This window comes from Olea europaea, chromosome 22 (genome assembly GCF_002742605.1).
Source record: "Olea europaea var. sylvestris chromosome 22, O_europaea_v1, whole genome shotgun sequence".
Taxonomy (NCBI): domain Eukaryota; kingdom Viridiplantae; phylum Streptophyta; class Magnoliopsida; order Lamiales; family Oleaceae; genus Olea; species Olea europaea.
The window spans coordinates 4,513,080-4,526,188 of NC_036258.1; the positions used below are offsets into that span (position 1 = coordinate 4,513,080).

Here is a 13,109-nt window from a genome sequence, read left to right on the forward strand (position 1 = left end):
AAATGTAGACCCCAGGAGGAAAAGAATAGAGAGGCATGTGAGCCTTTTTTCAAATTTCTGATGTATGCAATGATGTAATAGACCAATAATAGTAAGTTTGAGTCATGTATAAATAGAGGTCTTTGGGAAAGAATGGGGCATCTCGAGTTAGAAACCATTCTCTTTCCTTAAGCTTTTTCCAAAACCAGTTTTTCTGGAAACCCCTTGTATACAATATAAATCTTGTATAAATCATTATAGAAAAAAAAATCTCAATCTTTTGATATCAGAAAGATATGAGTTTCTAAACTTACTATCCCATAGATTCTTGATAGATTGAAGAAGATAATCTCTTTCTTACTTTAACAAAGAGAGAATTTTCTTTACTTAAGATCTCTATTCTTAAGAAAAGATACAGTGAGGGCAAGAAGCTGAAATAGCAGAATTCCCATTGAGGCAAGAGGCCGTTTAAGGGAGCAGTTTGCAGATTCAGAGCCTGAAGGTCACTCGGTTCTAAGAATACAGATTTAAGATCAAAAGTAAGGTAAAATTATTGTCTTTGTTAAATTTAGAAAGAATTCTTCTAATATCTTGAAAGAATCGTAGGGATTATTATTGTTCATGTTTGCAAAAAACTTATCTAAATATGTTATTATTCATAAAGTTTGCAAGGAATTATTTGAATAATGCCAGGTTATACAATTAAAGGATTAGATAATCTGTTAGATAGATTAATGGAAAAAATAAAAAATATTTATTCTCAATTAGAGATTATGGATATATTATCAAAGGAATTTAATAATCTTAGTAAATTACATGACAATTATATTACAGATTATGCTAATTTATTAGATCAAAGGATGAAATTATATATTAAAACTCGAAATGAGAGAAATAGAAGAATTTAAAACTATCCTAATAAATTAAGGATATCTTGTGCAATATATGATAAATTATTTCATTAAGGGTATAATAGACATTTTATCAAAAATAAATAGTAGCAGGTCAATTATAATAATACCCCTTATTTTTACAAGAAACGAAATGCAAATGTACAGCCCATTGCCAACAACAAAAACAAATAACGAGGACCGGTTCACAACTTTATTCTTTCTCCTTTTACTCATGGTGCTTCTTCTCATTTCCTTTACAGTTTTCATCAACAAATTGTTTCATTCCCAAAGCAAACAAATTATTTGCATATGTATGGTTGCATTTCTCAGAAGAACTTGAAACTTTTATTTGTATAAAATACAAGGAAAGGAGAAAAGAAAATAAAAGAAGCTGTTTAGTCAGAGAAAAGAGGGAAAAGAAGAAGAAGAAATTCTTGATTTAAAATCTCTTATGGAACAGCTTATTAGCTTCATCATAAGACCACCCAGGTGAAGAAAAAAGTCAATTCTTTTTGTTGTTTTTAACTCCGTAAGTATATATGATTTTTATGATTTTATACGCGTTTATATTGTAAAGTTTGAATCTTTGTCAAAATTCTCAGATTGGTGTTCAGTGTTTTGTCGCGGAGTGGAGATTTTGTCTTCAATTAACTGATTTTTTTAAATACTTTTGGCGTGTTTAGTTTTACCTTTTGAAATCTGTTGTTTTGGGTTGTTTTTCTTGTTGAATATGGCGTTGATTTGAGGGTTAATTTATTGTAACTTTTCGTATATTATAAACTATCTTTGCTGAATGGCTGGGAGCTTAATTGTAAATGGTGAATGTTTTTATTTAGATTGAATTTTTATTGCTTTTGGTGTTTCTATAAAGGGTTGTGATGTAAGGGGATTTTTAGGTTTAAATGGATTTTCTATGAAACGAATTTAAACACTATAATTAATTTCCAGTTTCTCGTTTTGTGTTTTTTTTTTTTGGAGATTAACATGTCGGGTGCTATGTATAATGATAGCTAACTCGGACTGCTGTGAAGTAGGACCTTGCAGAAAGATTTCTTTTATATTAGACTTATAGAAAGCTGGAAAGAGTATCTAGCTTCCAAGGGAGTTGCCAAATCTTAGGATAGGCCATGGATCATGCCAACCCCTCATGAATTACATGTCTTCAAAGAACAAACCGTGTTTTAGTCGTAGAATAGAGTTTTTCAGTTCTGGTTACTCTTGAAGATTATTATGCACATGATTTTACCTGACATCCGGAGAAACTGGCAATCGATAAGATTTCCCCAAGTCTTCCCTTTAAGAAAGGAAGATCGTGAAATTCTTATTCTTAATGCAGCGACTAGGAGATTTAAGGCGAAATGTCAAGCATTTTTGTATCCTAAGAGTATCAGTACTTACGTAAAATGATTTCTAGCTTGATCGGTCAAATACATTTACATAAGCGATCAGTCACATGCTTACCTAAACCTTAGTTCTGTGATCGTATGTTAGGCTTTGGCCTCACTTGAACCGTGAACCCTCCAAACCCAATTTAGGTTATGATCTCAACTATTACCATGTTCTCTTGAGTAACTCTATAACATGTTAAACAGATTGCTCTTACTCTGAATTAGGTTATTGCAATCTGAAATAGGATATCATCTACACCATTGAGCTATTTAATTGTGAATTATATTGCTATTTAGATCTGAGTTCTCTAACTTTGAATTCTGTCATCATTTATGAGTCTTAGTGAGGTTGGAAACTTTACTACAAAATGTGAAATATAAACATCAGTTGTCATAAGTGCAAACTCTCTTTTTCCAGCTTTAAACAATCCAAGTCAAAGACCAATAGTACATTTTGTAGGTATATCAGACCGTAATGGATTGAAAGTTCTTGCACATTATGTCGCTGACGATGATCTTCATCCTTCTAGTAAATATTTCAATTTTGGCATTGAGGCACTGATTCGTCCAACCGGACAAGAAGATAGAACAGATAGATCAAATTCACAGGGTATGGAATATAGTTTTATTAGGGAAAAAAATAGCTGACTTTGCATCATGAAGGAGCTAAAATGTTGTTTTGCATGTTATTCTTGATATTGTTTAGTTGAAATGATATTTTTGTGATATCAATGGTTGCAATTGCTCATCAAAACCATTTTGCATACTTAGTTTGCATGACTCTGTGCTTCATGATTTTGAATCGTAAACCGAAAAATTGTTTATTCAATCGATTAGAGGCACTGCACTAAAGCCTTTAATCTTCAGTTCACTGCTTTATGATAAGGTAATATGGGGCTTGAGTATATTATTTTTATTATTCTTTTCTTGACTGCAGAGCTGAATACGATCCGAAAAATGATTTATTAGATCAAGAATTTATGCTTAAAGGGAAGTGGTACCAGAGGAAAGATTTGGAGGTAAGATGCATTCAGGATAGATTGCGAACTTTGAATAACACTCAAATCCCCTGGGGTAAAATTTATTGATAGACGGAGGATGTATACTGCTAAGTACCTTAACCTTTTTTTTTTTTTTCCTAGATAAAAACTCGTACCAATTCTGATATGGTTTCTTAAATCTACACATAAGGTACAATTGGACACAAAGACTAAATTGATCGCAATATACTATATAAAATAGTTTCTATTACCCCTTTTTGGCTTTTTCAGACTGCAGATATCACTTTTTAGATGCTTGATTTTCCTTTTGTTCTTTTTTTTGGTGAGATTTGTGTTTTCCAATCATGGCAATTCGGTCATATATATAAGTGCTTTGTTCATTCTGCAGGTTGTAAATGGTCGAGGAGATACTCTTCAATGTAGCCATTATATGCCTATTGGTCATCCTGAAGGACGTGCCCTTCCTTGTGTAATATACTGCCATGGAAATAGGTCAGTGTTGTCTTAAGCAGAAACTTGCTCTGATAGTCTAATGCCTTCTTCTTTTTGTTGGCCTTCTCGTACTAATTTTGAACTTATATCCACGATAAATGGTATAATAATTACAGTGTATTGTTGTACACTAGCGGTTCAAATATGGCCTGTGAAATTTACCTAATTCATTTACTGGCTGATGTGGGTCACTTGAAATAGTATGGACTGAAGCGATACACTTCACTTTCTCCTGTTCCGCCACCTTCAGTTACCTCAGTCGTTTACTAATGATCTCTTTTCTTGATCATGTGTCAGTGGTTGCCGAGCAGATGCTAGTGAAGCTGCTATTATATTGTTGCCTTCAAATATAACAGTTTTCACTCTTGATTTCTCCGGTTCTGGACTCTCTGGAGGAGAGCATGTAACTTTAGGCTGGAACGAGGTAATAAGCTGAGTCTCTCCTTCCCTCCCTTCCCTCACTCCGTCCCTCTGTACATGCAAGATGCAGGGTGGAACCTTAATCTTTTGAGCAAATATACATAAAATGAAGCATGCAAACTTTTTACCTAGTGAAGTCTATTTCTCAGACTACTAAGAGCTTGCTCATGTCAATGCATATTCACTGGATTAAGATATCTATGGGGTGTAAAGCAATTTCGTGAACAAAGCAGACCAGATTACTCAAATTAGTTGTTTACATAGTTCCATTTATGCTGAAATGTCATTACTAGTTACCTTTCCAAAAAAAAAAATAATAATAATGTCATTACTAGTTTATTTGCCTGTTGTGATGTCTTTTAGAATGTCAGGATTTACATTTTTCCAGGAAATTGTGCACCACAAATAGGAACTAATAAAGAGACCTGCGATCCTGTCGAAAGACATCACGATCCCTTCGGGAAAAAAAAGCAAGTCGATACGATCCATTCGTTCGTAGAACTATTTACTCTATTGCAGACATTTTTGTAACACTTCTAACAGAGGGACAAATAGTCAATTTTGAAAGGACTTATTGTCAATCTCTTTCAGATATGAATCTATTTGATTCAAAAGGAAAATTCAAATAGAAAAAATAAAAAGAATGTAAATAGTCTTTCTTCTTTTTGTTGTTGCTTGAATATTTTATATTTGGTATAGGAATCGACAAAGAAACGATCCAATTAATCAAGATACACAATGAGGATCACATCCTTACGATTTTGCACTTGTTTTTGTGGTTTTGTTTGCCCAATTTCCATCAAATGCCATGTACCTCAGCAATCTATTACCTGTTACCATCTTCATCTTCATTGCTCGTTAATGCTATTTAGTAACTATTTTCTACTGAGGAAATGCAGTCTAATTTTGCAGAAGGACGATCTAAGAGCAGTGGTTGATTATCTACGGGCAGATGGGAATGTCTCTTTGATTGGTTTGTGGGGTCGCTCAATGGGTGCTGTTACAAGGTTAGTAGGTTTGTTTCATCTCCTCGCAGCTCCTTACTCCAGGAGGTATAGTTTCCATAGAAATCATATCCCAAGACTAGAAATATTGAAAGATTTAATTTCTATCTTTTTCTATAAACCAGTAATAAGCTCGCAATTGGTACCTCCAATTGCTTGATGCTTTTAAAAACATACGTTTCCCTTTTTCTCTGTTTTGTTCGACATTCATGTCAATTAATTATAACTATTATATTTTATCAGCAAGGACAACACCAGCTTCTGAACAGTAACAGTGACATTTGAATTCTATGTTATTTTTGCTTCACCCCTCAGGAGTTTGTTTTGTGTGATATCTGTTCTTTGATGCGGGACTACTTTTGTGAGTCATAATTTTACATCGCATTCTTGTAACAAAGTGGGCCATATGTAGCATCAGTTGCAATATCAGTTCAAGTGTTGGCAAGTTGGCACCATTATATGTCTCTTTGTATCCCGTCACTGTTCGTGGCGACATTGACTAATGCAATTCAAGGCTTCTATTTCGAAAATATAATAATATTAATACACATGAAGATTATCTTTTGAGTTGTGATATCTTGTAAGCAAAAGGGTTCCATAACCATGACGATACACTTGGTGTTCTCTATACTGCCTTCATAAAGAAGAATAGAAAAGGGGAAACTTGTCAATCTGTATAGGTATATCTTACTGTTCATACATAACTTGTCTATGTTATAAATAATTTATGGTTTCATGTATGACTTAGGTGTAGATTTTAGCTTTGCCAACTATTTTTATGACTGCATGAAAATAATTTGAAAATGCGCTTCTTTCAGCCTGATGTATGGAGCTGAGGATCCTTCCATCGCCGGAATGGTTCTGGACAGCCCCTTCTCAGATTTGGTTGATTTGATGATGGAACTGGTGGATACTTACAAAGTTCGACTTCCCAAGTTCACTGTAAGCTAATCAATTTGTAAAACCTGGTTCTCATGTTTAAATACTGCATCTGTGTTAACCTCGTAATGTAACATATATGTTATGATCCCTTTTACTGAGAAGTTTTTTACTCTCACTTTAGACCTGACCTCTATTTAACAGTTCTGTTTCTGTTATATTAGGTTAAGTTCGCAATCCAGTACATGCGGAGAGCAATCCTAAAGAAGGCAAAATTTGACATAACAGACCTCAACACAATCAAGGTATCTCACCAGAACAGCTATCTTAAATCATGAGTTCGCCTACCCAAGAATTATACTGATTTGCTTCCTTTCCTTTCTGGTATATTACAATATATTCCATCACTAGTAAATAGAATAGCTCCCTTAACTTTCTCAAAATCAACCAGATTTTTCTTGAATATTTTGTTCTTATATTTTAATTTAATGAGTGAAGTTAGAATTATGCTAACTTCAAGGAGATATTATATTTTTAAAGTCTCGTTTCCAGAAACTAAATAATCAACAAACTGTTTGACTTTGGGGGAGTCAGAACATCCATTTCAAGACAAAGGTGATAACTCTTTTCTTATGTAAATTAACAGAATTACTGTAGTTTTTCTATATTTTGCAATGCAAATCAGTGTTCAAATCAATTGCCATCGTCTTTGGTTACATGTGTGTATCAAGTCTTCAGTTTATTATTGAAGTTCACTTGTGCAATTTTTAGACGGTGCTGGAATTTTCTTTAAAATTGATTGTATACCTTCTCTGAGGTGCTGGTCTTTTCCATTTTCTCATGCGTATGATGTAATGCTTCATCAAACTTAAATAATTAGCAAGGTGACAATGGTGGAAGTTATCTTGACCTGAGTGTACCTTCTCCTCCAGCTTAGATGTTTTCGATGTTGATGTACTACATCTCTTCTTGCTGCTGCATTCTAATGGGTCAGGATTGTGATAAGTACCTAATTGTGGTTGCTAAATGGATCAAGAATGTAAACTGAGAATTGTATTATGTTATTCAATAAAAGATGGAAAAGGAAATATCACCCCCAGGCTCTTCATGAGGCCTAATTCTCCTCCTAACACTCTACTTTTCTCGATGAATTCTACAGCCCTCTCCCCATCTCATTTATTGGCATTTCCCCCCATGACTCAATTCCCTAATTTACCCCTTGAACTAACTAACTATTAACTACTTGGACTAAAAAGGAATAATATGCTGTATTGGCTGTGACCCTGCCGATTTTCTCTGTTTTCCTTTATTGGTAGTCCATCAGATTGTTTGTGAGAGTATTTTCATATTGGTTCATGATAATGTGATATGCTCATTTTCTTTTTATTTTTCTTCTCTATTTTTTGGAAATTGAAACAAAGGCCTCTTGTATGTCCAATTGATGAGATTGATACCTGATATTAGGTCCTTTATGATTTGGCAAATTATTATTATTATTCTTTCTCTCCGAAGGAATTATTAGAATACCATTTTTTATGATTCTAAACTGCTTCCTCTGCATCGGCATGTGCATACACATATATAAACAGCTAAAATTATATTCCCTGTTTCTTGTTACTGAGGATGATTTGACTTACTAAAGAAGGATGGAAGTGATGAGGCAAATTAGTTTTGATGATAAAAGTATGATCCATCCATCAGAGAAATATGTATTTATTATTTAAACATCTAGATGTGAAACTTGTTATCCATCCATACTGCACGATACATGGTATAGTTTCTATTAATAACGTTGAGTACATCACTTTTTTCTGTCTAGGTTGCAAAATGTTCCTTTGTTCCAGTTTTGTTTGGTCATGCCGTTGACGATGATTTCATTCAGCCCCATCATTCTGATCGCATATTTTATGCTTATGTGGTAATCCTATTTCCCAGTTGTGGATCTTTCACCCTGCCTAAATTATTGTTTATGGATATATTTTTCCCCTGTATTGTGTTTCTCTGCAATATATACCATCCTTCGCAAAAATGTTCGGGCATTTTCATTTGTTGCGTGCATTTTGTGCTGTACTGCTTATTGTTATTAAATTTTGCGTCATGTACAGGTCCTCCACACCAGGAATTTGGTCTTTTCCACAATCAAATTGATTCTATCCAAGTTAGATGAACTTATTGGAATTAGAATCATGCAATATTCGTTCTTTTTCTTCTCATTTTTTTCCTTAAAATTTGGAAATCACTCAGAAAAACAGATTTTTCAATAATTTTTCCATTTTTCAAATATGGATATCATTTTCAGTTTGAGTCCAAAATTGCTTTCTAATATGAGATGCTTCTTTGCTTACCTTTTGAAAGGTATATGAAACATTGACTACATAGGTATATGAAATATCTATTTGCAGTGATGAATCAGTATCTGTGTTCTTTCTGTTGAATGTATTATTTTCCTTGTATTTATAGACGCCTAATCTTGCAGGGGGACAAGAATATTATAAAGTTCGAGGGTGATCACAACTCTCCACGCCCACAATTTTATTTTGATTCTATCAGTATCTTTTTCAACAATGTATTACAACCTCCAGAGGATGAAAGAGGGACTGCATTTTTTGACTTGTCTCATGATTATTACGGCAAGGTATCTTATTATAATGACATTATGGCTTTTCACTCCTAAAGCAATAGCCAGATCTCTGACTACTATACAAAATTTATTATTGATTGACCACATCCAGGGTTCTTGGGCTACTGTCCATGATACAAAATATTTGGATGATGTCTTGGCTTCCCCTTCTGGTATCTATTTCTTACTTTGTTTGCTTATACTGAGAGATGTTTTCTATTGTATCCTTTCTTGAGGAAGTCACTTGCTAATGTTTTTAATTACATGCAGATCAAGCTGGTAGTACGACTGAAGATGCTATTAACCAAGTTCGCTCCAGAAGACCTATGAGTAAAATAGTGGTAAAATATACTTTATTTTCTGTGATGATCAAGTTATTGTTTATTACCTGATACCAGGAGCACTGTGTATTGGAAAATAAGTGTTTAATATTGTAAATGTATACACGGTCCGCTCTTGTGTTATGCAACACACTCCGGTCACTGTTAGCCAGTTAATCTTTCATAGAAGAACCCTTGATTTTCCTTCCATTTTCAAGGATATCACTAACTTACTGGTTATTTATGCATCTATAAAATCAATGCAGTTTCACGTTGGAATTTGATGATTGATCGTTGTTTTGTTGGTACTATACAGGTCCCTGCAGAGATGTCATCCAAAGATAAACAATCAGATGGGCAGGTAGCTTCTAAAAGTTTACCCAAAAGTTCCGGGCATGTTTTATATCAACTTCCCTTCCATATACTTCCACCCTTTAAATATGCAAGTTTGATTGGATGACTTTTTTAAATAATCTTTGTCTCAAATTACCCTTAAATTGGGCCAATTTGTGTAAATACCTGAAGTTCCTCGTGAAAAGATAATGCCGTAGTCTCTTGACAATTCAGAGTTTAGTAGTTGAGAGAACTGCATTTATAAGCTCATAATCTAACTTTTCCGTTCTTATTTGTTTAGCTGTCTAAATTCAAGCTGAGAATGTCAAAAGGCTAGTAAAGAGATTCCTCTAGACAATGGATATAAAATAAATTAAATTATTTGGAAGAAAAGTGTAATTTAGTCTTTGAATAACTGGGATGCAGCAGCGTGAAGTACATGCCTCTACTTCAACCTTTGCTTGTGGATCTTCTTTTTTTTTCTTGTTTTTTTTTTTTTTTTTTTTTTTTTTTTTTTTTTTTTTTTTTTTTTGGTTTTTTTTTTTTTTGGCCCTTTTCTTTTCAGCTTTTTAAGGAAAATAAATGTTTGTCTGTTAAGTCTTTCTAAGATAGTCTGTGCGCTGTAGGAAGAAGATACCGGATCTGATTCTCTTGCATCGTCTTCTAATATGATCAGCTTTGAATTATTGGGCGGTAGTCCACATGGTACTCTGCCTGCATCAATAGATGATGATGAATATGTGGAATACCCTCTCGATAACTTGGCTGAATTCCCGAGCAATGTCGAGGAAGAAGAGAGGGTGAGTATTTCTTGGGATAAAACCTCAGAGATTCACATGTTTTCTAATTAAAACGAAGGACTATTTTCCTGACCTTTAAGTTTGCTGAATTTTTCAGATGTTCACGAAAGCTGTAATGGAGTCGCTGAAAGACCTGGAGACGGGACACCCTCACGTCGAGGAACCATCTTCTCATGTTGGCAGTAACCTCCCTGAACCAACACGTGAACAAAAATATTCTTTTTCTACACCGGCGGCAGCCTTAAAAACCGTGCCCACTTCAGCAGCCACTGATTCTGAATTGATACTTCTTTCAGAAGCAGGAATTAACAGACCTTGTGGCGACATTTCAACGTGCGACCGTAGTACACCGGAAGACAATGCGAATATTCCAAAGGCCTATGTAGCTGCAGTAAATAACCCTAAAATTGTTGATGCTACTCTGTGTTCCAACGAAGCAGAAAGGAATGACGCTGTTTCTCCTGCCTATAATACTCCACTGGGTAACCAAAGTTCATCTGATACAGACATGGCTGATAACACGAGGGTCACTGTAAATGTTGTGAAAACTCCTACAACTAATATTATTGGCGGTTTGTTTCGTCGTTGGGATCTGAACTTCTTTAAAAATAGATAATTATGAAGTATCATGGAAGACAAGGAAGTATATCTAAAAAGGGTATTCTTAAACCCAATTTTATGCTGCTGTTAGCAGTTCGATAAGAGTGCTAATTGGGTTATTCGCGTTCGACTAGGAAGATTATACGTTTGCACCTGTTGTGATAGAAGGGCCTTCTACCAGGAGGATTATTGTCATTTGTTGTAACTATGTAAGGGAGATTCTTTTCGGTTATGTACAGTTGATGAATAGATTTAGTTGTCAATCGTGCCATAATTTTCTTGTTGAATTCACACGAAATTATTTCAGGGTCTTCCTGGTTTAGAACATGTGATTCATTTGTATATGCAAATTCAAAATTGGATGCTTGTTTGATGAAATTAGATAATGGAGTTCACTATTTGTTTTTTAGCTCTTGAGTTTACCAGTGATAAAACCTTCGTTTTGTGGCTCATAATCAGGTGAAAATATAGTCAAGTACGCACATGTTAACTGACTAATCAAATTTTAAAAGCTGGAAAGAGATTACCTTCTGGTCTGACAATACAAAAGAGTAACACCTGCTCAATCTCAAACGCCTCACTAGTCCTTCTGGTCTGACAATACATAAACTGAATTCTTTTGGTCAAATCATATGAAAGAAAAATATTAGTTACTAGTCTCTGAAAATTCAATTCAAATTAGTCGTATTTTTATTGAATTAGACCAACAAAATATGTATATTAAGTGGGACTACAGAAGATCTGCAAGTCTTTTTGTCCCGTCTGGCATAAAGATTCAGCAGTTAAAGCACGAAGTACTGGGATTCTTGGAATGGATAAGCCTGGAACAATATTCCTTATTTTTGTTTACGTGGGTGAATTGGTGGCCTTGTGAAAGTAGCCTCCCCAGATAGCCCCATCTGCAAAGGGGGTCTATTAAGAAGGGATATCTGCTATTATACCTATTGTAACAAATGCATTGAGCACAATTCACCCCTAAAAACTTGCTTGTTAGGGGAAGGTGCACAAGTGCCTATGTTGTTAAGAATTATAAACCCTAATTCTATATACCAAGAGCAATCATTTAAAGAGAAAATAAACAATCAAGAACACACAACATTTATTAATGTTCATCTCAATGTGAGACTATGTTCTCTCCCACCATTATAATAATTACTATGATGAAAAAATGTTTAAAAAGAAAATATCAATCTTATCTCCTCTAACCTCTATTTCTCTCTATCTGTTATATAATACTTAAATCTAAGGAGTGCTCCCCATTTACAAGATAAATTAGTGCAAAATCGAATTTTACAAAGACTCCTATTTCTTCTTAGATTTTTACAAGAATAGAAATTTCTAAATAGTCCTTAACTAAAATTTTCATCTGAAGGTTCCACTTCCTACCCCTCAGGAGGGGGGCTGCCTACTCCCCTTCCAACCCCCATGGCAACCTCACCACGAAAGTCAATCCACAACCAGTCCCGTTAAGTAACAATAATTAGGCTCTACAACTTAACATATGGAGGATATAATTAGAGTCATTGCAGAGGGGGGCAAACAAGTTCAACTCCCCACTCACATCAACATGGATTGAGGCCAAAGATCGTATTTTCCAGGCACATTCTTGAAATCACAGCTAACTGTTCTAATTCTTTCTATCTATAAACAGAGTCAATATTTGTTCATCCAGAATTGTGATCGATCATCTTTATTCATAATGAAATGTGCAAGTTACTCAAGTTGATCTCCTAAATTACTGTTGGGTGGTCTTGGACCTTCTCAACCCCGAAAATGCTCAAGAAATGAGGCTTTCCCCCACAGCTACAAACTAATCACCAGCTCCTTCTAGAACTGATATGGGATAACCTCAACAATTGCTGACCCAATTGTATACCTTCTGATGTTTGGAACTTTAATTGAGAAGTACTGATACTTCATAAGAACTAGAACCCTTACAATTTTGTGAGCCAGATCAGATTCTGGATATAGAGCTCTCTTAATCTTGCTGTCTTCTTAAGATGTCATAAACTTGAAAAATACATGCTGCAAGACCTACATTGCTTCAAGCAATATTTTTTCTTCATTCATGATAGATTCAAGGATTTTGCAATGAGAAAAAGTTAGAAATACTCTCTTTTTGTTTTTAAGCTCGTGTTAAAGCAGGTCGTCAATGAAAAAACTTGCTGCAGGTCCTGCACTAGGAGTCCCTTTTTTGAAGCAATGTTTTCCACTATAGGCACCTAAATTTCTTAAAATTCTAGCTTCATTTATGTGAAGGCATGGAGATTTCAATGCTTCAACTAGCTTTTCGTTGATCCTCAATTCCAGAATACGATGACAGTTATTTTTACATTCAAGAGAGACGGATATAGGGGGGGGCTGGGCTGTAGCCCCCCCC

General features: G+C 34.6%; 1 protein-coding gene across 4 annotated transcripts; it reads left to right on the plus strand.

Annotated features, from left to right (window-relative positions):
* The first annotated feature begins 1,058 nt into the window (after window positions 1-1,058).
* On the plus strand, window positions 1,059-11,138 carry LOC111371454. Of its 4 annotated transcripts, none has more exons than XM_022993451.1 (14): window positions 1,059-1,361; window positions 3,198-3,279; window positions 3,650-3,753; window positions 4,051-4,177; window positions 5,086-5,180; window positions 5,996-6,119; window positions 6,281-6,361; window positions 7,876-7,974; window positions 8,533-8,691; window positions 8,789-8,849; window positions 8,947-9,017; window positions 9,313-9,357; window positions 9,956-10,129; window positions 10,227-11,138. In XM_022993451.1, the coding sequence occupies exons 1-14, from the start codon at window positions 1,324-1,326 to the stop codon at window positions 10,743-10,745; spliced, it is 1,779 nt and encodes a 592-aa protein (XP_022849219.1). In that variant the 5' UTR covers window positions 1,059-1,323; the 3' UTR covers window positions 10,746-11,138. The 4 variants fall into 4 exon arrangements, with proteins under 4 accessions (XP_022849219.1, XP_022849220.1, XP_022849222.1 ...); XM_022993453.1 differs by lacking the exon at window positions 1,059-1,361 and adding an exon at window positions 3,403-3,451; XM_022993452.1 differs by lacking the exon at window positions 7,876-7,974.
* Window positions 11,139-13,109: the final 1,971 nt, after the last annotated feature.